We start from the raw sequence: 25,659 nt of genomic DNA on the forward strand, positions 1-25,659 counted from the left end.
CCAAAAGCAGGTGCAAACACTGAAGATTGCACGGTATAACTTTTAAGCCGATTTAATAATAACACTGCTAACATTAAACGCATATCCAGCAAGAAAAGCGACTATTCTTACACTAGTTTCGTAACTCGAATGCGTTTGATGTTCAGGTTTTACCAATAAAAAAAAAATCTAGTGCCGCCAGCACACTGAAGTAGTTGAAGGCGGATAATTCACTGAACTGGAAGTGTACGAGGAACGTTGAACGCGACATTATTTCCTGTTCAGAGGATATCTCGTCAGTGGGAGCCAAATACAGTTTAATGTGTTTGATGTTCAGGCATTTGCTTGACGTTCTGTTTGAAACTTGTTTCCTGAGCTATGGTCGCATAGAAAGCCCTCCGGAAATGTTTGGGGAATATTTCGATGCGGCTCGACGACTCGGAAATTCAGCGGGCTCCGCGAGCGAGGTAATGTTAGCAGGCAAAGCTAACGCCAGGTTAGCTAAGTGCTAACTTAGAGTTAGCAAAATAACAGACTGCTTTGATTTGTTGGTGTACGCGGATGTTTGCGCTCGCGCTAAACGTAGCTTCGAAGCTATAGCTCGAGACTTGCAAGTCTCGAGGAGGAAAAGACGTCCAGCCTGTGTTGACGGTGACGAAACTAGCAAACGTTACCTATCAACAAGTGGTCTTTTATTTTGAACTGTGTGGGTTCTTTGCTGTGACAGGGGAGAAAACCAGCAACTCGGGTCCTAGCGTTCGCACCACACGAATAACACACCTCATTTGACTGATTTGACCTAGCTGACGTTATCTGCATAGATAACATTTGCAGCTAATGTCAGGAGTTGCATAACATTCAGTGGTAATCTTCTTCCCTGGCACCAGTTTTGACACTGTCCTATTTTTGCCCTGATATCACCGGTTTAACACGACAGTTTGGGACAGATTGTGTGAGTGTGAGTGTGTGGGTTTGGGTGTCTCCATCCCAGCAGGTTTCGATGAGTCAGGACAGATTTATTATTCCCTGGCCCATAAGAAGCTTATATGCACACATGTTGACAGATACTGACGAGAGCATAAGTCATATTGAACCTGTTACTTGGACAAAATAACAAGAATCGCAGATGAAAAAGCCAGCAACACACAGCAGCAGCAGCGATCACCTCAGTAATAAGTTGTTGTGCGCAAGAGGAGTGGAGCTGTGACTTACAGGTACATAAAACCTGCAATAGGAGATGTTATTAAAACTGAAGAGTAAGCATGAGGAAAAAACGAGCTTCTTACAAAATAAGGCAGCCACGACCTTTTCCAAAACTACATCACTTGTAGATTACTGAGACTGGGCTCCAAGCATGATCCATTAGACTTTTTAAATAAAGCTATCATGCGCATATATATATATATATATATATATCTCATCTGAACACAGCACTCCAAAATATAGACGGGGGTGATGTTGGGTGGCTTTTATCAATGCTTTTATTACTTTCATTTGATAAATGCGTAAAAAAATCTTTCTCACATACACACATTCGATTCTATGTACTAATGTCCTAATTAGGGCTGCCACAAACGATTATTTTGATTGTTGACTAGTCACCGATTATTTTTGCGATTAGTCGACTAATCAGATCATGTAAAACGTACGGCTTATTGCACCAGCATGTGTCTGCTCTTATATAACTATCATTAGCTTACAGCTTGATGTGTTTAAGGTATGTCCTAACTAAAAGTAAAGACAAGATGATAGTTTATTAAACTTTTGATGAAATTTGCAGATTGTCTCAGTGGAGTTTAATAAACTCAGCTCCTTGCTATCTAAAATATAACAGGACACTGGAGTAAATTCTCGACCATCTCACACTTCTGTTTAATCAGTTCTTTTTGACATTTATTCAGCTGTGTAAAAACTATAACTTTAATCTCAGCCAAACCGATTTTCCGAGGAACAAATAAAATACTGAAAAAAGCCAAACAACAACATTTTTAAGTTATCTAAGTGACTTATATATATGAGTAGCAAAAGTCCGCGGGGGGTTTGAAAATTATGTGCTGAGAGTTCGATGTTCTGGCCGCTCTAGTGAGCCTTGAACTGAAAAACGAGCTATTGAGCTGGTGGGTAACAGACGTCTCCAAAAACGTCGGAGCACTTTTGCAAATATGTGATGTCTTGATAAACCAAGCAGATATTTGAAGTTTACACAGCTACATTCTCGCCTGAAAATATGCTAAAAGTTTATTTTGTGACCCAGAAATAGTAATAAGAGTAATATTAAAACTAGAGCTGGGCGATATGAGATTTTTTCATATCACGATATGTTTTTTTTATTTCAGGCGATAACGATATCTATCACGATATAAGCCAAATAACTATATTTGTAAGATTTAAATGTGCCGTTGCTCACAAGTAAAATGTGAAATAATCAGCAGCTTGTTTTTATTTAAATATTTATTTCCCATAATAAGTTCAACAGGGTAGATGTACTTAAGGAACATGAGACTTTTTCAGATAAATAAAGGCAAATATTGCAAACTACACAAAAGGCAGCCGCTAAAGCGTTTAAGTTTCAAAATAGAACAAATGAAACAGACTAAACTGTCAATTCCACTTAGAAATAAAGTATTAATTCTAAAAATAAATCTTAGTTTGTTTTACAGAAGAACAGACAAAACTGACTAACTTTTGTCAATATCAAATAAACTGAGAACTAAAAGGAAATTCTCAATCTCTCCTTGTTGTATAGCTGAGCTTTTCAAACAGTTTTAACAGTTACTTTAGTCTGACAAAAGCCGAATGACGAATTAGCGCTTCCAGTCAGAGACTGAGGCGACGTCCACACGTACACGGGTATTTTTGAAAACGGAGATTTTCCGTTTTCGTTTTAAAAAATAATCCCGTCCACACATAAAGGCAGAAATGAAGGAAAACGCTGCTATGAACATGCCAAAGCAGCAGGTGGCGATAGATTCCTAACCGTGCAGAAATGTTGGCCAATCAGAAGTCTAGAAGCCTCGGTGGGAAAAAGTAAACAAAGCTGGGGCATAGAAGCAGAACCGAGTCGTATGTGTGGAGGGACAGTAACTGTGTGTATATGTAAGCATTTAAACACTGCAGAGAGTAGAATTAACAGTATTGTAGAAATTCATTTCACCGAAACAATAACGTGGCGCACAGTGTGACGCATGCACCAGTTTATTGTATTTCCAGACTTGCTTTCGGCACATTTACAGTGCACGCTACTCTGTTTTTTGTCAGACTTGAAATAGCCGAAATACCTTCACACTACGGAACTTCTTTGGCTCTTCCGTTCGACAATCTCTCCGGCATTGGAACCATCATCTGTTTTCTCTTCGGTCACGCTCGGTTGATTTTTCTAGTCGGCACACTCATTTCCTCCATTACCCGCTGGCTCCATTACCCGCTGGCTGCTTCCCAAACAAACACACGTGCGGCTTGGCACTTGTGCTGTACGTAACAAGTCACGCGACGTGACGCTGCGGCTGTGATTGGTTCGGCTCTGCGCTACTGAATTTGGATCGGCTGACCTTTTTTTTTTTTTTTTAAAGAGGACAAGAGCGGCGAGGTCTATCGCGATAGCTTAATTTCTCTATCGAGTAAAAGTTATATCGCGATACATATCGTTATCGTTCTCGTTCTATCGCCCAGCTCTAATTAAAACTAAGTAGCTGCCGCCATTGTTGGAAACAGGAATTGGCTGGGCCGCACTATGAATCCTGGGATAGGTTGGGCCACGAAGGATACACCCGACCCATCCTTCACATCTGGGGAAATGAAGGACTCATTTTTCGGCCGTGTTTGGGGGAGTCTTCAAATTTGGACAGGCTTCGCCGTGTCGCTGTAATGTAATTGGCCTACAAATGCGGCCACCGAAATGTGGATACAGCTACAATACCAGGCACTGCTTCTTCTTCTTTGGGGTTTAACGGCAGCTGGACTCCTTGTACATTCCGTGCTGCCATCTTCTGTTTCAGTCAGTTATTGCACTCTTAAATCCTACTGCTTATTCCTGCGTCTTTCAAGATCTTAAAAGGCTTTAAACAACTCGTCGCCTATTAAATTAGTCATCGACGATCTTGAAAGTCGATGTAATCGTGACTAGTCTACTAATTGTGGCAGCCCTAGTCCTAATGAGGGAAAATGGTCAATAGATAAGTTTTTTTTGTTGTTTTAAAATTTTTTTTAAAGAACAGCCCTTCTTCCATTTATATCAGTGTGCATTGATATATTAGTCAACAAAACACAAACCTTCTAAGCAAAGTATTAAAAATTATTCCTATTCAACAATGATTAAGTCTCTCTAGTCTCTCATCACAAGTTCTCGGTAGCAGGGTTTTCCCTGGCTCGAAACTGGCCTTTATAGAGTTCGGAAAAAGTGTCAGCTATGTACCATCAGTGTATCAGCTAAGAAGAAACTTTACTCACATTTATAATGTTGTTTTGGCAGCATTGCTGTTGGAAATAAGTTAAGCACAGGGTTCTCAGTTCCTCACATATATGGACCTGTGCTGGTGCTGAATGATGGGGCTTGACTCAAAATGCTGGGAATTCTATGATATACTACCATTAAAGCCAGTAGGAGAGTGTGTGTGTGGCACAGTATTTGGACAATGAACTGTACAAAAATGGAACCCAGTCAAAACCAAAACATTGCAGCTTAGCTAGTCGATCCAGTGCCTTTTGGAAAATACAGCCAGTATGGATGGAGACAAAGATGTTGTATTTATGTGCTGTTTGTGCATTTGATTCATTGCATTCACAGAGCGCATGCATTGCATTCAGTCTTGAGAAAACTCAAGAACTCAAGACAACTGAAAGACGTTGATGACCACCACAATAGCAACCTAACCAACCAGTGCATAGCTAGCTGGTTAGCATTGACTTAATTTTCAAAGAAGGGTGAGTAAATTGTGAAAAGTAAAGCAATTGTGTTCTGTGAATGAAATAATTAAATTAACGCTGGCATACAGTCAGCATAGAGCTGTAGACTGATACCATTAGTACTAGGGCTGGGCGATATGAGGAAAATCTAATCACAACATGTTTTGGCTATATCATGATACACCGTATACTAATGTTGTTTTTAACTACATAGTGCCGTAGAATTCAGGAGACAAAATAAAACAATTGAAATTAAAAAGGTGTTCTTTTTGCTTATATAAAAATTGTAAAATAAAAAATGTGATGACCTCAAATTACAGATCTATACAGTGAGTGACTATAAAAACACCTGACCAAGAACAGTCACAAGTATCACAGCTGATTTATTTAACATTTTCTTTGGCGTGTAGGGAGACGTTGACATGCCGAGTTTAAAACAGTCTTCATTTTGCAGTGGATGACTTTTCAGCTGGTGGAATAAATTCGTGGTACTGCTACCTTTTGCAGCAATAGTTTTATGGAAAGCTTTGCAAATGATTGCATTTTGTTTGGCATACTCCGTATGAAATCCGAACGACAGCGAGTATTCCCTCGCATGTCTGAAACTCCCGAAGTCTCCATATTTTTCCCTATCTGGTAGTATATAAGCACGCATGCTCAGCGTAGTGTGCTAGGTAGAAAATGTCCTGGTTCGGAGGGGGAATTAATGATGCATTCACAGCATGTGGTAGAAAAAACCCCAAAGCTGATACACTGCAGACAGCTTAATATTTCCAATTTATACGTGATGATTACAATAAAGCCATTTTAACCATTGTACGTGGAAAAACTTGCAAATATGCATGAAGTATATTCAGTATATTGCCCACCCATAATTAGTACTACATGATTAATACCAGCTTACTGTTGGAAACCAACAAGCAAAAGATCCTGTTAGGGTTAGGCGCTAGAGCTGGGCGATATATCGAGTTTTTAAAAAATTTCGATATATTTTTATACGAGATATAAGATGTGACAATATCTTTTATATCGATATAGTCTATGTTACGTTATAATTATACTTGTGGAGCCGCAAGTTTGCCTCTCTTTCGTCCACTTTCGTCTTTACGCAACGTTACTCGGCCTCACCTCTCCTTCACTGAACACAACTCCCCTTCCTCCCCCATCGCTTCACCTGCAGGAAGAGACAAGATGGACACGGCAAATCTCCGTTAACGAGTTACTGCGCATCGCCCCGTGCGTGGGGCTGGACGGCGTCAACGTGTTAGCTAGCTAACCACGCTAACGAGCTAACCACGCTAACGCCATGCAGCCCAGAGGTGCTGCACGGACTAAAATCCTTTCATTTTCTCAAAAGTTGACAGCGCGCCTTATGTATGAATTCTGGTTGTGCTTGATGGCCGCAAACCGATTTTATGTGGAACACGGCGCTCAGCAATCTGTCAAAAATGTTTTAGTACGACTTTGGTAAGCTACGGAGCTGCACCGCTTGATGGATTGTCGGAGCATTACGGCTGAGCCTCGCGGAGTGATACGTACTGTGCTTCAACGTAATATTACCCTACTGTGTATAAGGACCATAAATGGCACCTGTTAAGAGACGTGGTTGCGAAGCGGATTTCAAACTCCAGGCTGTCAGTCACGCAGTACAAGTTGGGAACAGAGCAGCTGTGAAATCTGTCTTTGTTATTGTGCTCAGCGTCTTTTAGTTTACATTTTGACTGCACAATTGTGAGCTTTTTGTTATGCACAAAAACAACATTGTTTTCTTTTATTTATGGAGCATGATTATTTAATAAATGCTCATAATTTATTTTTGAGTAAATTTTATGTACATCTGCTCTATGTTAATAAAAGTGCCTGTGTGACATCTGGGACACAGCTTTGACTAAGAACTCTCTTTTTGTTCTTACTTTATGGCTTTAAAAAAATATATCGAGATATATATCTTATATCGCCATCCAGCTAAAAAATATCGAGATATGAATTTTGGGTCATATCGCCCAGCCCTATTAGGCGCTTTTGCTTGTTGCTCCACTGCCTTAAATTTGATGTCATTGTTTTGGAATGAGAAACTGTCGCACGCATTCCAGTGGTGATTAAAATAATTGATAAGGCTGCAGGCATTTAATAATTCTATTTTTTTTATTCTATTGGAAACAGTTGTCCATTCCCCTTGCTTGTCACCAGACAATCGCAAATTACTGTTGAACCTTTCTTTTAACAGTAAACTAATACCAGAAAACCAAAATATACTGAACATGTTACAAGGAAGCTCATCATTCTATTGCCCTATCTTTGATAAATGCTGCGATTAGCCTGACCCAGGCTGCAAATGTGCTGTAAAACCGTGCATTCTAACATGGGTGTCTATGGAGATTGGCTACGTTTTGGAGCAGGAGGGCCACATTTAATGTGCCTGATGGTCTTAGTTGTGCAGCTCTGTTGTTAACGAATCTTGCTACAATTAGATACAAGTTGTAGAGCAGCTTGCTTGCTTATCACATACATTTTCCGCCCTCCATTTCAGATTTGTTTAGCTACATTTACTCTACACTTGCACGGTCTTTTGCTCTTAATATGCAGTGAAAAAATTGAAAGCATTTAGCTTTAGACTGTTGCTTTCCACAGCACAGCAACTGCACGAAAATTGTTGTCATAGCATTAAAGTGTGAGAAAGGACCAGAGATTCCAGGTTATTGTTTTCATAATTCTAAACGGGTTGAAAAAAGGTTACATGAAAAGTAGGATGTTGTTATAATGAAACGGTCACCTGCCCCCAGCCAAATAGAAAGAGATTGTCCACTCTTTTTTTTTTTTTATGTCCAAAAACTGCACGAGTCCAGAGAGTTGGCAGGATAAGGAACACCGGAGACAAAGGGCAGCTATACTCTTGTGTACTTTTAGGGTTATGTGTAGTATCCGCTCACTCAGTATACATTTGTTCCTCTCCTGTCTTCACTATAGGACTTGCAGCAGTGTCACTCACAACATGAACTCAGCTGATTTTTTTTTCTAATTCCATAGAAGCCTTTTCCCTGCTGAGAAAAGGAAGTTCTCATTTTTCTTTTTGAAACCATATAATTAGGTGACCCTTGAGAGATGCACCCAGCTGAGGTAACAAGCAGGAAGAACTATAGTTAGGCTGTCTTGGCTGGTTTGAAGTAAGATGTACCAGTTGCCTGTGCTCTTGATTTCAAGACCACAAAGCATGGAACAAAAAGAAAATAAAAGTTGGTGCTTACAAATATGTGAGTTGCAATGTGGAGAGAGATGGCAGTCAACAACATTCTGTACACTCCTACATAGTCCTAATTAGTTATAGTGAGGACACCTGTGTGGGTGTGCCGCCTGTGTTTGTGGGCTGGAATCAGAGCGCACTGTCATATCAGTAAAGTCAATCACAAGTATGAAAGAAAATCACACCGAGGACATGATCTGAAAATTACAAAACAATACAGGAAACCAAAGTGTTATCAAAAGTCAGCCTTTTGATTGTTACTCAGTTGTTTGCAGTGTTGTTGAAACCGCGATTTATCTGCAAATAACAGGACTCTTTTCTGCTAAATTAGCATAATAAGCATATTCACTTGGTGTTTTTTCCCACCATGACTCAAAGACAGTCAGAAACACATGGGCCTCAGCAGGCCTGCATATATCTAATATGTAAATGTGGCAAAAATGGAGTTTGTGCAATTCTACTGAGCTTGAAAGTCAATATTTGGTATGACAAAATCAGATTGCTCTTTTCTGTGTTCATTATTCCTTCATCTTTGACAAGATCCCCAAATGCAGTTCCAAACCATGACAGAGGCTCCACCATGTTGTACAGATGCCTGGAAACACACACTGTTGTACCTGTCTCCTGACCTCTGGGTATTTGGTGATGATTTAAACCTAAGATTTGAATCCATCACTTCAAAGGTCCAGCTGCTTTTCAGTCCAGTTCCTGTGTCATTTGGCATACTTCATTCTTTTCTCCCCGTTTCTCTTCCTTAAGCATGTCTTAAAAAGGACACGCTACACACCAAAAGATCATATAAGTTATCAGTTTTTGGCTAATAACACTTTTACTAATTGGTGCAACAGTACTATTTTGTGTTTGTCAGTGATGGCAAATTCTGTGTGTCTGAAGATAGAATTATATATTGGTTCTTTGCTAAATTCTCTTACGCTGGTTCATCCTTTGAGTTAGGTGCCTTTTGTACTTGAATGATTCATAAGTCATAATAATAAATCCTAACCCATTCCTCTGAAAATGGTCAGGTAGAAGGACTGGACTGAAAACAAGTGAGTGAAGTAAAAATTTGAAAGACATTCAGAAATCCTGGAGAACTATTGCTCAAGATTACTGGCTTTTTGGAGGCCAAATCTAAAGAAATGAGAGCTGGCTTGAGGCTTTTGAACAGTACTGTACGCCACGGTATGAGGCTATAGTGAAACTGATCGCTTCATCACACAGCCGGTAAGGATTGGACAGAGTCAAATCGTTAAGGCTGCATGGTTACACTTTTACGGGTGGCAGTCGTATTAATGCTGCTACCACTGTCATTGCTACAGTTATTGTGTTATTTGGGGGATGCACACTTCTGATGGTGACCACCTCAGACTTTACCCTTCTTTAAAATTGCTGTCTACTTAAAAACCGGAGTGCAGTTATTTGTGGCTGATTTGTGAAGTGATGTAACCACCGTTCCTATGATGGCAGTTCTACATATAACACTTAGATGTAACTGAGTAGACAGTTCTTAAAGTCATTTGACTGTGCCAGGGCCTCTGACTCACCGTCTTTATCAGACAGTCCATGTATGTTCTGGTAACAAAATAATGATCAAATTCACTGTTGTTCCAAGGCAGCTGGCAACTGTTAAGGTGGAATGTTTTCCTACATATAATTTAGTGCATGAGTTGGCAGCTTGAGTTGTTCTGGCTGTTTAAATGCTCAAACATCTTTGTCTTTTAGCTTTAAAAAAAGATACACAATTAAAAAACAAAACAGGGAATCAATGAAAAATAACGACAGTAAGAAGAAAATGAGACAAGAAGAGAACTATCACTGTTGCCTCATAAATGGACACTGGTCAAAATGGTCAAAAATGAAAGGGTGCCAGATCTTTTCTCATTCCTTCTGTTTCATTTTAAGAAAAAATCCACTTGCTCCAAGTCTTAGCTCAACTAGCCAACAGTGACCATTAGGGATGGGTACCGGTGTCCGGTGCCATGATGGCACCGGTTCTGACATAAACGGTAGTAACCAGACCGAAAAGCAGCGCACATTTCGGTGCTTTATTACGGTGCTTTTTTTTCCTGAGCTGTGATACACTTCTAGCCAATCATTTTACGTTTCCGAGGATAGTAGGCGGGGCCAGGTACGTACGTTCTGTTAGAGCAGAGCTACAGATTAAAAATGCCCAAGGCGAAGCGGTTAAAAGTCTGGCTGTACTTCACAGCAAAATATGCAAACTCAGCAGCCTGCAACAAGTGCTTTAAGCTGATACTGTGATACTGTCAAAGGAGGTAACACCTCAAATCCGATGAAACACCTGGCGACGCATAGCGTTTTTTTTAAAAGCCGAGAAATGCGCCGTATTTGATAGCTTGCTGCGAGACCTCACACCGAGCACATCTACTGCGGGTGGGTTGCCTGTTATGCAACATCCCCCAAAAACACGAAGAGGAGAGTCCTGGCCCCTAGCCCTGCCAGTGTAGCAGAAATGATGAGGATGATGATGGCAGCAGCAGCCGTTCTTCTCTGCGTGAGTAGCTAATTTACGTTGAGTAGGCTAACCACGTTATTACATTAATGCATGTAAGGTGAACTAGCAAACATCATCATAGCTACATGCGGCTGTCTTCTTGTTTGATGGCAGATACTCCCTTCACCCTGGCCAAAAAGGCTAAAATGACCAAAGAAAAAGAGGGAAACGGCTAAACATGAGAGGTTTTTGGACAAAGTTTGTGTTTTTTCCATTGTTTAAGCACTGCTTCCAGCCAAGAGTGATACCATATATGCTCTATAGCTGCAGAAAAGGCTAACATTGTTATCTTTTTACAAAAAAAACAGCTGAACATGAGAGGTTTTTGGACCAATTTTGTGTTCTCCACTCTTTAAGCACCGGTTTGAGCACCGTTTGAGCACCGGCACCGTTTCAAAAGTACCGATTTGGCACCGGTATCGGATAAAACCTAAACGATACCCATCCCTAGTGACCATTTATTTTGGTTTTGTCGGCCCTCTCTCAACATACTCTTGAGTGGTGATTGCATCTTCTAGCATTTGAAAAGATGTGCATTAATTAACCAAGCTGTAAATATTCTTATAGCAATCTTTGTCCGAGTTCTGTCACAGTTATCCAGAATTGCACATCAATGATTCTCATCCTCAGCTCCTCCCCTCGTGTCTTAATCACTCCCACTAGAAATGTGAGCAGAGGAGGCAAGAAAACAGCCTTCTAACTTCTAACAAAAACGAGTCACCTTTGACTTGGATCCATCACTTTAAAGCAGTGCCAATTAAATGTGACCTTTGACATACTGTTCTGTTATAGTGTAACTACTGTTGTGCCTGTGATAACGAGGTGTGTTATTTTTGGTTCAGAATAACTGGTATTTAGTTTCAAAGTGTAAATGCGCCTGGAAGAACTTGTTACTTATTATACATTTACATGATTTGTGTGTGTGATTCTGTCTTTGCCTTCCAGGCACTCGAGCAGCTGTTTGGTGTATGGCAGAATGAGTCTGTTAGATAAAGAGACAATTTTAGCCACATGAAATCAAATTGATTACTGTGTGGGTAAATGTGTGTTGAATCTGTTATGAATAAGGGTGCTAATTTTAGTGTGAAGTGGAGGCAGTCACTTATCACTTATACTTATTATACTTAGGACTCACCCGTTTTTATTCTTTGTACTTTTTGAGGGTGTTCAGGCGACTGTATCCCCAGAGAATGGAAAACAGTCTCAAGTTTCTGGGAAAGACCAAGAATGGAATTGTGTGTGGGATCCTTTTTTTTTTTAAATTTTAGATCCTTTTAGGTATTTTTTTTTTTTTTTTTTTTTTTTATTAAATTGTTTAATGTAAATCCAGTATTTGTGTTAGTGACCGTTTCTATTGTAGTTTATAATACGGAAAATTGTTTTGCTTGTCGTAATTGCCTTTTGTAAAATTTGGAAACAGCCCTGTCTAGCAAAGCGTGGGCCATTAGCAGCAGGGTAGAAATAGCTGCCTGCTACCCAGTCGGGGGTTGCTGCTTGTGGATGTCACAAGTGCTTCATAGTCCCGCAATGTTGAACACTACATTAAAGGCATGGTACATTAAAAATAACAAACGCTGGTCTGCACCAAGTTCTTCCTCTCTGGTCAGTGATCGAAGCTTAGCTGCTGTCAATTCAATTCACAACACGGTGCAGTGCAACAACATATCAGACACTTTTTTTAAATCACACACAGAGAAACAGTGAAAGGCATGAAGTTTGATCATCTTTATAAAAAAACAAACCCATAAAAGTTCTTTTAAAGAGTCCTGGGGTGAGAGAAGGAAGACAGGACAAAAGACATGCTGTGGAAGAGAGACAGAGGTTAATAACAGATATGATTCAATGCAGAGAGGTCTATTAACTCATATACAATATATACATAAACACCTCTGCAGATGACACACCTGTGCATATCCTGGGCCCCTTCAGCAAGTGATTTTCCATTTAGTATGAGTGTGTCATGGTCGTAAACAACCGCAGTCGTTCAGAATGCTCCTGCTCACCAAGATATGAAGACGAACCAAAGTGACTGTGTTCTCTGCGTATTAGAAATTTCCATCGAAGATTTTTGACTCAGTCCAGCTGGTAAAGAAACAAGTCTTCCGTTTATTCAGCAGAGTGTGTGGCTGCATTATTATCTAGCAATTCAGTTCAATTTTAGTTATACAGCGCCAAATCACAACTACAGTCGCCTCAAGGTGCTTTATATTGTAAGGTAGACCCTACAGTAATACAATGGCAGAACCACACAGGTGAACAGTGCTTGTAGCAGATATTCCACCTGGTCCTGTAAAAGCTGTAAATCTTTAGTTATAAGATGTAATATAATATAAATTGGGGCCACATGTCTGTGGGATCTCAGTATTTGATTTAATACTGACCCAAAGCATCATTTTTTTATTTTTTTATTTGTCCCTGCCTTGTTTTTTTTTTTCAGTGACAGACATGGACAACTCCGTCACCCTGTGGCAGTTCCTGCTTCAGCTTCTGTTGGATTCCAACAATGAGCAGCTCATCTGCTGGACCAATGACGAAGGGGAGTTCAAACTGCTGCAGGCTGAGGAGGTGGCCCGGCTGTGGGGAGCCCGCAAGAACAAGCCCAATATGAACTATGACAAACTGAGCAGGGCACTCAGATACTACTATGACAAGGTAAGCACGTCTATAGTCTTCTATCAGGTGAGATACATCGCAGCTGAAAGCTCAGGGTTTTTTTGTTCTTCAAGTAACAGTTATTACACTTTCAGTTCATTAAGGCTGAACATAAACCATTCATTGTTCTTCAGTATTCTTAAACATTCAACCAATTGCAGGCTGGTGTTCATGTAGGCCAGATGATGTCAGGATATGTTTTTTCCTGTGGCTGATAGGGTGGGTACTGTGTGGTTGGTGGGCTACCAGCTGCTGTGAGCCTTAACTGCCTTGAAAAGTTGTTCTTTTGTTTTGTTTTGTTTTATTATTATTTGGGTGTTTTAAAAATCCCCCTCACCCAGCTGAACATGGCTATTTTAAAGAAGCTAGCAGAGGCAAAAGGGCTAAAGCTACTCATAGCCAGTCACAAGCTAGCAGGCTAAGTACAGGCAAAGGATCAAAGTGGTTATGAGGAGAATTATAGAGACAGGTGAAAAAGAGAGTAGCGTAAAAGTCTCTTTATCGAAGGAGTTTATAAACATACTGCAACGTGATACGAGTTACTGCCATTTGTTTTGCTGTACGAAACTGTTGCACCTGCTTCTGTGTTGTAAGCTAAAATATGTCAGGTCACTTGTTTTCAGAGTTTGTACCTCTTACAGCAGGAGAGCAGTTTATTTTCAGTTGTTTAAGTGAGAACTTGTGAAAACTGTAAAGTTGAATCATTTCTGTTATTGTGAAAATAAAACTTTTTATTGAAGAAAAGTTGTTTTTTATTTTATTATAGGTTTTAGAAAGAAAATCGGGTATAAAAAGAAGATCTGTATCGGCGGGATGCAGTTACAACAAATCAGAATCAGCCAAGAAAGTTGCAGTGATTGCAACTGTAATAATCTGAATCTGAGACTGGTCTGTTACTGGTAACTAGAGCTGGGCGATAGAACGATAACGGTATGTATCGCGATATAACTTTTTCTCGATAGAAAAATTAAACTATCGCGATAGACTTCGCCGCTCTTGTCCTCTTAAAAAAAAAAAAAAAAAAAAAAAAAAAAAAAAAAAAAGAACAGCCAATCCAAATTACGTAGCGCAGAGCTGAACCAATCACAGCCGCAGCGTCACGTCACGTGACTTGTTACGTACAGCACAAGTGCCAAGTCGCACATGTGTATTTGTTTGGGAAGCAGCCAGCCACCGTACCGCCCGGGTAATGGAGGAAATGAGTGTGCCGACTAGAAAAATCAACCGAGCGTGACCGAAGAGAAAACAGATGATGGTTCCAACGCCGGAGAGATTGTCGAACGGAAGAGCCATAGAAGTTCCGTAGTGTGAAGGTATTTCGGCTATTTCAAGTCTGACAAAAAACAGAGTAGCGTGCACTGTAAATTGTGCCGAAAGCAAGTCTGGAAATACAATGAACTGGTGCATGCGCTACGTCCACACGTACCCGGGTATTTTTGAAAACGCTGATTTTTCTATGCGTTTGCACCTTTTGTCCACACGTAAACGGCGTTTTTGGTCACTGAAAACGAAGATTTTTGAAAACTCAGTTTTTGCATTTACGTGTGGACTAGAAAAACGGAGAAAATGCAGCGTCAAAGGTGTGCGCATTTTTTGACATATTGTTTCGGTGAAATGAATTTCTACAATACTGTTAATTCTACTCTCTGCAGTGTTTAAATGCTTACATATACACACAGTTACTGTCCCTCCACACATAGGACTCGGTTCTGCTTCTATGCCCCAGCTTTGTTTACTTTTTCCCACCGAGGCTTCTAGACTTCTGATTGGCCAACATTTCTGCACGGTTAGGAATCTAGCGCCACCTGCTGCTTTGGCATGTTCATAGCAGCGTTTTCCTTCATTTCTCCCTTTATGTGTGGACGGGATTATTTTTAAAACGAAAACGGAAAATCTCCGTTTTCAAAAATACCCGTGTACGTGTGGACGTAGCCTCAGTCTCTGACTGGAAGCGCTAATTCGTCATTCGGCTTTTGTCAGACTAAAGTAACTGTTAAAACTGTTTGAAAAGCTAAGCTATACAACAAGGAGAGATTGAGAATTTCCTTTTAGTTCTCAGTTTATTTGATATTGACAAAAGTTAGTCAGTTTTGTCTGTTCTTTTGTAAAACAAACTAAGATTTATTTTTAGAATTAATACTTTATTTCTAAGTGGAATTGACAATTTAGTCTGTTTCATTTGTTCTATTTTGAAACTTAAACACTTTAGCGGCTGCCTTTTGTGTAGTTTGCAATATTTGCCTTTATTTATCTGAAAAAGTCTCATGTTCCTTAAGTACATCTACCCTGTTGAACTTATTATGGGAAATAAATATTTAAATAAAAACAAGCTGCTGATTATTTCACATTTTACTTGTGAGCAACGGCACATTTAAATCTTACAAATATAGTTATTTGGCTTATATCGTGATAGATATCGTTATCGCCTGAAATGAAAAAAACATATCGTGATATGAAAAAATCTTATATCGCCCAGCTCTACTGGTAACACCACTTAAGTAACACAAAGAGTGACTAGTGAAACAGACTTAGCTTTCAAAGCTAACGGAGGCAGAGGGTAAAGAGCCAAAAGCACACAGTTGTGACAATTTCTCAATTTTTTTTCCTTAGTCTGAAAAGATTTATATACCCTCTATGGTTTTTGGACTCCTCATTTTGAAACGTGCACTTTGGAGCCAAAGCTGACCATATTTATAAACTGTACAATGCAGAGAACTACAGCGGTAAGTAACAGACTAATAAAATGACTGAATTTCACTGAAATTGAAGCACAGACTTATTGAATGGGTTTTGTCTCCCAGCGGGACGTTATTTATCAAATTAGGCCATTAACATACTCAAACCCTCAAATGTGGTCAAGCGATCGAGTTCTTTGACTCCAATTAGCAGAGCTAAGGCCTAACCATAACCGCATCTGTCAATCCAAGCTGACATGCTCCTTACTGTAAACCTCAGTAAAATCCAAACAGGAGAAGTAAAAACAAAAACCCCTCAGCTACCATGCATTTGTTGTGAAGGAGTAAAATAGCCATTAGTTGGAAAACCATTTTTAAACTGGGATGTAAATATGCTTTTTCACGATGTCAAGTTAAGGCTTTTAAACTGGGAGTCTGTGGTGATCACTTTGCTTTTGCAGCCAGGTTCAAGTGACCTTTAGAGGACCTGCAGTTTACTCATGGTAGCGTCATTCAGCTTCAGAGATGGCACCTTGGGCTGAGGGCCATACAGGTTCAGATCATCTCTGATTTCTCTAGTAGAGATCAGCAATAGTTTTCCCACTAAATGTGCAGCACAGTCTCCTGGCCTTGTTTTCTAGATACTGATGATTGTTTTCAAAATAAGATAATGCTGGAGTATATGACATTAGCACAGTTAATCTATGATGAATCACTTGTTCTATTCTTGTCCTATTTCTCGAATTTCAAAAAGCCCCTGAGGTCAGATGAAGCAGAAGGGAATTTTAAATTTGAATATTTAAAAATGCTCCCCGGCATGTTGTCCGGGAGGCAGAATGTTAACTACATAAAGACTCACATTCCAAAACGTGTACTGTAAGTTTGATCACATTCTGATGTGTGTGAAATCAGGTGTGCAGCTGTTGTGTGTTTTGAAGCAGCAGCTGGAGACTCTGAGGTCGTTTCTTCCAGGCAGCTGCATCAAAGAGCAACCATTCCAGAGTATATACAGACGTATAGAAAAACAGTTTTCAGTAGTAATCTGTGACACATGTGGCACCATGATTGGCTTCAAAGCAGTAGTAATGTCACCGAATCATTCCCACTTCCTCTTTAAGTACCACACTTGGTTGTCTACAATAAGAGTCAAATGCATTTTTGAGTGTGGGGAGGGGCCTTTCAAACCTACTGCTCTGTGACATGTTGAAGAGAAGGAGAGAGCTGTCTGTCTCCCACTCTGCTCGCGGTTTGGCTGAGTCTCAGGCTGACCCTGTGGGCGTGCAGGGCAGGGCTGGTCTGGTATGTTTGGCTGCAGCATTCGTGGTTTAGTAGATTCGTACAGACAGGAAAGACGGATCTGTCCCACGCACAAAGCCTTTCTGTGGTTTGACTCTATATTTTTTCTTAGAAACATACTACCACAGTCTCACACTGCACTAGCTGTGTGCGTGCATAATTATCACGCTGTGTTTCTGTTTTGTAGAACATCATAAAGAAGGTGAACGGTCAGAAGTTTGTCTATCGCTTCGTGTCCTATCCTGACATCCTCAAAGGAGACGTCGCTCGAGCAGAGGGCGTGGATGCGGGCGCAGGGGGTACCACTCCACTATTGAAGAGGGCAGACGACATTGTGCAGGAGGCAGAGTCTGGCGACAGAGCCAGGGTGGGAGTTAGCGCAGCATCTCTGGCCTCCAGCACCAAGCAGTCGAACCGCAATGACTACATTCACTCTGGCATGTACACGTCCTTCACGCTCAACTCGCTGCAAAATGGGCGGCAGCTCTTCAAGTCCATCAAAATAGAGAATCCAGCAGAGAAGATGGCTGAGAAGAGGGCTGTCACTGCCGCTTCACAGGGCCAGGAGACGCTGCCTCAAACGCAGCAACCCACTGCTTTGCCCTCGGTCATCAAGTTCGGAAACACCCCTCAAAAACCAGCACCAGCACTGCCTCCTCAGGTTGCTATAGAGCCCGGCCTCATGCCCAGCCCCTTGGATTCTCTTCAAACTCCTCCCCGCAGGGCTGAAGACATCAGCACACACTCCTCCCTGCCACCACAGACCATTTACTCATTCGATAACATCCGCCCATCAGAACCAACGTTCAGCCTCCCAGATCTGACCTCAACCAGCCCCTCGCCCAATCTAGTGCCAGACTCTTCCCAGGAGCTGGTGATTGACAGCGACATTGAGTCTGGATCTTCTCAACCCACAGACGCTCAGGCACCGGAGCCCACAAATTCTCAGGCACAGGAGAAGGCAAGTATACATTCAAACGCAGAGAGACAGTCACTCTGCTCAGTGGAACAATCACACATCATCATAGTACAGTACTGTGCAAGAGCCTTGAATCATGCCTCAATTTTAGTTATAATTAAAACTGAAATTATTAAAATTTTTCTTGGAGGTGCAACGATTTATTGAAACATGTGCAAACAGACGTGGAAATACAGTACACATGAGATTGTACAATTTTAAAGAGCTTGAAACTCCATATTTGGTATGACCACCTTTATTCGTCAGCGGTACTTTAAGTAGTCTTTAGGAAAAGTTCTCCAGACTTCTTGAAGGACATTGAAAGCCATTGTTTGGATGTTGACTACATTTTGTTCTGTTTCTGTTAAAATGTTCCCACGCTGCTTCAGTGCTGGCTCTGGGTGGGTCACTGACTGATAGTAGGGCTGTGCGATATGACCAAAATCTCATATCCCGATATATCGTCCCGACAACGCTATAAATCACAGAAATGTAACATTTTCTGTAAATTCTGTGAATCTCGGGCAGCTCGACCTGCGTGAAGTGTTCTCAGCTGCGCGTCATGTAGCTGGAGTCGAGTGTTTTAACTGATGCATGAAACGATACATTTTTAGACATAGTTTTGGGTGCCTTGAAAAGCGCTATATAAATCCAATCCATTATTATTATTATAGTTGTAACGGCCGCCGTTTTCTTTGTATTTATTACACGGCGTGCTGCGGGGAAAAGCCTGTTCTAACGTTTGAGTCTAAGGTTTATTTTGAGCACCTGACGGCTCTTTTTTACTTCTCATCCATAAACTGTCTCCATACTCTTTCACGTGATTCTTGCATAGGTGGTAGAGGTTTGCCGGGTTTCAGTCTGAGGTGGGAACCGGTTTCCTGTATAATTTGCATAGTACAGTTTTCTGGTCCATGGCAGACTTTTCATAACCAAACCATGTACATGCTACAGAGGGACACGACCTCTGCTGTGTTTAACAGACTTTGGATGCTCACTGTTGGCAGTTTTGCCAGCCTTTCCTTCCCAGAACATGACCTTTAGATACTGTTCATCTGCTATAAGTAATTTTTTTGCCCCTTCTTTTTGATATGCCAAGTTTGCAGCTAATAGCTCTTTCTGAGTCACCTTGCAAAAAGTGCAAAAAGAAATAGGATTGCCAAGTTTTCTGTTACATGTATATACAACACTGTTTATTTATGTGCCTTTCTTTTTTGCTTGAATGATTCATAGGTCAGTGTTAAGCGACTAAAGAAACAAAACCAAAAAAAGGACTTGGGGAAAAGGCAGCCAATGTCTGCAGAAAAATCTTTGACAGGCCTTCAGAAAGTCTGGAGAACTCTTGTTCAAGATTACAGAAAACCACACAAAGTCTGGAGTTTTACACAGTACTGGATATCATACATATTTTGAGTTTTCAAGCAGTTCATTTTCTTTAAAAATGGTAGAACTTTTTTAATAATACAGGATATTTGATTTAGTTTATTATGTGTGTTTTTATATTGATAGTAATAAAAAGAACGTCAAAGTGTATTTTAGAATTCTGCAGCTGCTTTTTTGTGATGCCTTAAATACTGGTGATAAAACAACTGACTGGATTACTCCATAAATTTTACAGTCCTGTCAACGTTTGACTTTAATCTCCTCTCAGCGCTACACTCGATGCACCTTTACCAAGGTTATTATAGTTAAGTAGAACTCAGCTAAAACTTTGACTTGTCTGTTAGAATATATCTTTTTGACGTGGTACACCTGACAAATACCCCTCCATATAATGAAAAGTAGAACTAATTGAAAACAATAAACACCAATTTAAACTAGATATTTTATAAATAAAGTTAAATGGAATGAGCATGCCCACTAAAGTCACTATGGACTCCTGTTCTAGTTCTCTTTGGCGGGGTTGTGTTGTAGTTTGAATATGTCAGAGAAAAAACAGAGAACCTGTCTTTGAGCAGCAGATGGAGAGCAGCGTTGTCCTGTCTGGAGATGAGACCAGCATGTTGGACACTGAAACCAGTTCCTCCTCAGTGAGCAGCAGCACCACAGTCAGCACCCAGAGCTCAGGAAAGGCACGCAAGCCCCCCAAAATCCTGCACCTCAGCCCACCAGCTCTGCTCGTCACTGCCTCTGACTTCTCCCCCATGAATCTCTGCAGCCCCTCACTGCCTACTGCCTCGCTCACACCAGCAATGCTTCAGGTGAGTTCACAGAAACGGCTCAAACAGGTAGTGATCATGTCCAGCAGGGGGCAGCAGTGCTTCAGGATTAACTGATGCTCCCTTGCTTTGTTGTGTGTTTGAGTCTTCCTGGTCATGCTATTTACAGATCACATGCCTGCGTGCGCTGCTGTATAAAATGTCACAGTCTGTTAGATGTAATTGTGTTGTTGATTCACTATTTGTCCCCCAGCAGGCCAGCCAGGTCTGATCATGAGATCCAGCTCAGACTGAGTTCATGTTTTCTCTGTTCGCAGCCTGTGATGGAGTCAGAGCTGCACTGGTGGCATCAGAGGTTTTAGCTGTAGTTTATTTTTAATGCATGGTGATCCATCCTGTTATTTCCTGTCTTTCTATAAAACTAGATCAAAATCCTATCCAGATATTTTTAGACTGAATGGGGATCTTTTCAACTAAAGCAATGTGTGAGAGGTCTCGATCACTTTTAATAACAATGAAAGAGTAATTTCCAAGGTGTCATGTAAAAGCAGTTTGCTTCTGTTTGAATGTCTCTTTATGTTTTCAGGAAACTATTGTTCTTTTTTCTGATGTCTAACATAATGTCTGTGTTGTTGGGTAAAGAAGTTTTGCCACTGGGGAAAAAGTCTCCTACGTCACACAGCCTGGGACTTGTTTGTCTCAATTTGGTCACTTGGTATTTATTATTCTGTGTATTGTCTTTGAATGTGTCAGTGTGTGTCCTGCCTTAGACATCGTCATTATATGCCACATATAGTGTAATAACTGAAATAACACAAATAGAAATGAGTAATGTTAAAAGAGTCATGTGAGCAAGACGAGCCTGTAGAGATTCTCTAGAGCTGTTCTTGCAAAAGCAAAGTGTGTTTGGCACCACAAAGGATTCAGATCACAATTCTGATTGCAAAAACTGCCAGACAATAAACAAAAAAGAAAACCAAGTGAAAGTGCTTTGGCACTAACTCGGTGGTAGTTGTTCCTTTGGTTTGTGATTCTCTCTCCGTGCCATATCAGATCATATATCACATGCATATTTATTCATTCAAGTAGCTGTGGATGTGCAGATTCTCTATGATCCCCTTGGGTATCCTGCAGCATCCTAAGCATCCTACTTCCCGGACCTTGATAAGGTCTATTAGTGCGTTGTAATTGCATTCTCAGGGTTCCTCCGAGAAATACATGCTGCTGCTGCTAATGGGCAACACTGGAGTCGAACAAAAGCATCGTGATCCTAACAGTTAGACTAGAAATAAACTCCAAAAATGCAACGTGACACCTCTGTGCAGCACAATGACTAGAAAGTCATGACTCTGTGTTTTTGCATATTTGGATAGTGAAACAGTGAAGATGGAGAGGGAAGACATGCAGCAGGCCGCTGCTCTCTCACTGAGCCAAACTGACACCCAATGTGTATTTATTTATTTTAAAAAATCTGCTATAAAAACATCTTTATCATTTATGCACATTAATCTCAGTCTAGTTTAAGTGTGGGCCTTGTTTTGTCCTCCTTAGACTCCAACGCTTCTGCTGACTCCAAGCCCGCTTCTCTCCAACATCCACTTCTGGAGCACGCTCAGTCCGGTCGCTCCACTCAGCCCAGCCACGCGACGCCAGGGAGGCCACCTGTTCCAAGTCAGTGCCGCTCTCTGCTCTCAGTCAGTCTTTCTGTATCTATCGGTGCATCTAACTCACCCCTTGATAATCTCTTTCAGTTTCCGTCAGTCGTCACCCCCCAGTTCCAGATCCCAGTGCACAGCATGGACGGGACCAACACACCTGGCCCCATTTCACCGGACCCTCAGAAAACATAGGAGTAGCCCGTCTCCTTCTCCCCTCAGTACCAACACATTTGGACCCAGAAAGCCAGACACCTACTCTTCTCCCGCTCCTACTCCACCTTCTCCACCCACATCCAGGACGATGAGCTGAGTGTTTATTTCACATCACTCTGGTGCTTTGAAGTTCTCTGCCACAGGATTCACACTACGCTCAGGTGTGTGGAGAAGTGTCGGCAGGCCTGCTGTGTGACTGCTTTGCTGTGCTCGTTTATTTTCACCTTCACTATTATCTTAATAATATCAACACACTTAAACAGAGTCTGGCTTTTTTGGGGCTCCTTGTGTCACAAAAGTTGAAAGAAAGTTGTTTTTTGAAACCCCTTTTTTATGGAAGCAGATGTGCACGTGGACTGAACCCTCAGCAGCTGCAGTCTTCATACCTGGACACACGGAGCAGCTGAATCTTTCCTTTTATAGACTCAGACCTTCTTTTCTCGTGCTAAAGTGTTCTTGCCAAACACGACACCGGGCCTGCTCACAGTGATTCTGTTTGGTTTTGTGCTCAGTCCTTAACTTTTCCTCTAGTTTAAAGGATTTATTTCAACCTGCATGTTTACCTGCAGCTCCTCTATCTTTCAGCCAGGTCTCAACACAAATTTAAATGTTAAGCCTAGCCTCAGCTGCTCTGTCTTATCGTAACATGTGGCCATAATCCAAGCTGAACCATGAACCTTGCCTCGGTGTATCAGCTCTAGTGAATTGTGCGTCTCTAGTAGAATAGGGCTGAAATCCAGCATGAGCTGGTCTGCCTCCGGTTGGTAAAGCTTTCACGTGGGAATGAAAGAAAGCGAAGCCATAACTCTTTCTCCAAGCAACGACAAATCCTTCATTTGTAATTCAGGCATCATGTTAACGGCTCTTACCATAAGTGTCTCAAACAAACCATGTAAGAGAAAAGCCGAGAGAAAATAGCATAGCAGCCACTCTACTGCCACTCCAGCAGAAGCCGCTAAAGCTCAGTGATTAATATGCATAACATTAGTTCAGTATGGATGAAAGCTCACCTGTGCCAACACCAGTTTATCATTATCTGATGTAGTTATGCAAAAGACAGGTGATGTGGAGAAGTCTCCAGTACAGCATTAAAATGTATGTTTACAGCCTCTTGTTTCCTAACACTGAGGCTTCAAAATGTTTAAACCAAAACCAATTGGCAATGTCGTGGAGACTGTGTCCATCTTCTCTGTACAATTTGTTTAACATGCAGTAAAAATGGCAGACATCATATATACTGGGTTATTCTGTCAGCTGAGCTGGTGTTTTTAAAGACGTAATATCTTTGAGCTGATGTATTAGTTGATCTTTGGTGGGAGCTGAAACCAGAAGGATTCTTCTCCCAGGAAACATTCCCAGCATCTTTTACAGCCTCACTGATATCTGACGTGTTGCTTGGCGTGTCAGTGCTGTTGTTGGTTCCCAGCACTGGCTGTTAGTCATCTGAACATGCAGTGACGAGCCAAAGCATTTATGGTCACCTCTCATCATATGCTAATGAACCTTCATGTGCCACAGTGCACACCTGCTGTGTTGGGGATTATATCAGACAGTTGAAGGTGGTTTGTTGGTTACTACCCCACACGCCAGCCTTGGTGTTCCATATGTGTTGTCGCTGGCCATTGTAAGAGCTATCTGCTTGTTTCTCCGAGATTTACTAGTTCGCAGTTCGCTCACAGTACCTTTAAACACACCCCAGATTATTCTCTCTTCATGAGAGCAGCCATCATGTTGTGGCTCATCTGCAGAAAAGCTCCTTCCCCCTTAGGACCCTCTATTCGCTGATCAGCCATGAGAGGTTTGCACCTTCTTTGCCACTGATTTTAAAGCCATACGTCTGAGTGACAGACTGAAATCCCAAAGGTGGTAAATCCCACCTTTCTATGCTAAACATGCAAATTGTACATGACATGTTTACACAATACTTGGATAAAACACACTGAATTTTGTGTGTTTACCAGACTTTGCACCCCAGGGATGGATGTTGGGGAGTGGGGGAACTTACTGCTCATTTCTGCTCAACTAACTGACCCCACTGTCCATCAGAGTGATATATGGTGCCTTACCACAGCCGCGCCCACGTCTCTCCCGATACTGGATGGAGGTAAAGCGATGGAACAGTATACCACAGCTCTCCTCTTCGCTTTTATGCCATATCTTAGACCAAACCCCGGAAGTTTGGAGTAAAACTTCACCAGGGATGTTTTGTGCACAAGCACACTGCAGCTCAAATGTGCCGCAGTGACCTTCTGGATGCTTTACTGTACATACGGACAGCAACATGCACAGCATGTAAAATGTAATCAGGCAGTGTATTAAAGTTGGCAGCCATGTCTGTTTCCAGCCTGCTTCTCAATGTTCTACTCAGAAAGTATATGAATATATATAGAAGACCTGTTTAAGCTTTTGTTTGTGTGTAATCTTCTTTATTTTCCTGTAACACAAATAGAATTTTAAGATTAATTTCTATTTTTGTAATGGCCAAGTAGTTAGATGTCTCCTATGTTGGGTTTTCTGATTTAATGTTCTCTCTGTGCATGTGTTTCCTCTTGTGGATTTAGGAGGAGGTGGCAACGACGGCCCCGTGGCGATGTTGGCCATTTTTGTTTTGTTTTGTAGGGAATCAAAGCCTTATGGGATAAATCTAAATCTGCATTTTCTATGTTATGTGTTTTGATAATAGTGCTGATATTGTAAATGCAGATGTTGTGATGAAACGTTTGCACTTAAATCTTCGGGGTTCCTGTAGTATTGGATTCTGTCACTTTTCTATGCCTCAGAGTTGCTCTTTGAAATGTTGTTTGCTTACTGAGAAATGTCTATTTTCCCAAAGGGAGGAAACAATTATGCACTTGGTATTTTATATGGCAAACAAGAGTTTAATCTTTTACCGTGTATCAAATAAATTTACAATAATTTGTAATCAGGCACTGCCACTTAATATTTATTTGTATGACTTTATACCCAATAGAATTGGTAAGCTATATTGCATATTTTTGCAGTAACTTTAATGAAAAAAAACTATGAAATAGCTGGAATGTGACCTCAACCTCAACTCCATTTAAAATTTCCTCTTGGCCTTTTATTCATCGACATATTTGTTTTTGTATTCTGATTTTATTTTATTTTTTCCCCCCTTGACTTTTCCTTCAAATGTAAAATCTTGTTTTGGACAAATTGAGCCCCTTCTTGCTTTGTATTGTCCAGTTCTCCAACTGTTTGATGCTTTTTTCAAATGTTTACAAGCTGCTTGTCTTAAGTGGCGTATTGATGTGCGAGGAAGTGTTTATATCAAAAGAGTTAGGTGAGACCAATAATAAAAGATCTCTAACTGACTGCTTCTTTAATGTCCGCCAGGAAACAAACACGCGCATACACTCACACAAATCAGTTTCACTTTTAAATGAATTT

The 25,659-nt window shown here is 40.9% G+C and overlaps 1 protein-coding gene across 2 annotated transcripts; it reads left to right on the forward strand.

Moving 5' to 3' along the window:
- Positions 1-237: 237 nt before the first annotated feature.
- Positions 238-25,583, forward strand: elk4 (ETS transcription factor ELK4). Of its 2 annotated transcripts, XR_015129038.1 has the most exons (7): positions 238-446; positions 13,075-13,289; positions 17,448-18,221; positions 20,177-20,419; positions 21,929-22,048; positions 22,129-22,409; positions 24,210-25,583. XR_015129038.1 is itself a non-coding variant. In XM_086291246.1 (6 exons), exons 2-6 carry the CDS (start codon positions 13,083-13,085, stop codon positions 22,225-22,227), a joined length of 1,443 nt encoding a protein of 480 aa, XP_086147372.1. In that variant the 5' UTR covers positions 238-446; positions 13,075-13,082; the 3' UTR covers positions 22,228-25,583. The 2 variants fall into 2 exon arrangements, 1 of the variants encoding a protein (XP_086147372.1); XM_086291246.1 differs by having other exon boundaries at positions 22,129-25,583.
- The last annotated feature ends 76 nt before the right edge of the window (positions 25,584-25,659 follow it).

The sequence above is a fragment of the Aulonocara sp. 'chitande type north' Nkhata Bay genome, linkage group LG5, assembly GCF_057382095.1.
Source record: "Aulonocara sp. 'chitande type north' Nkhata Bay isolate Kocher_YH1m ecotype deep benthic linkage group LG5, A_spYH_male_GT1.1, whole genome shotgun sequence".
Lineage (NCBI taxonomy): Eukaryota > Metazoa > Chordata > Actinopteri > Cichliformes > Cichlidae > Aulonocara > Aulonocara sp. 'chitande type north' Nkhata Bay.

Coding starts and splice junctions, on each gene's coding strand:
- elk4 (XM_086291246.1), top strand. CDS start 13,083: ATGGACAACTCCGTCACCCTGTGGCAGTTCCTGCTTCAGCTTCTGTTG. Junction 18,222..20,176: donor ATTCTCAGGCACAGGAGAAG/GCAAGTATACAT, acceptor GTCTTTGAGCAG/CAGATGGAGAGCAGCGTTGT. Junction 22,049..22,128: donor AGGGAGGCCACCTGTTCCAA/GTCAGTGCCGCT, acceptor AATCTCTTTCAG/TTTCCGTCAGTCGTCACCCC.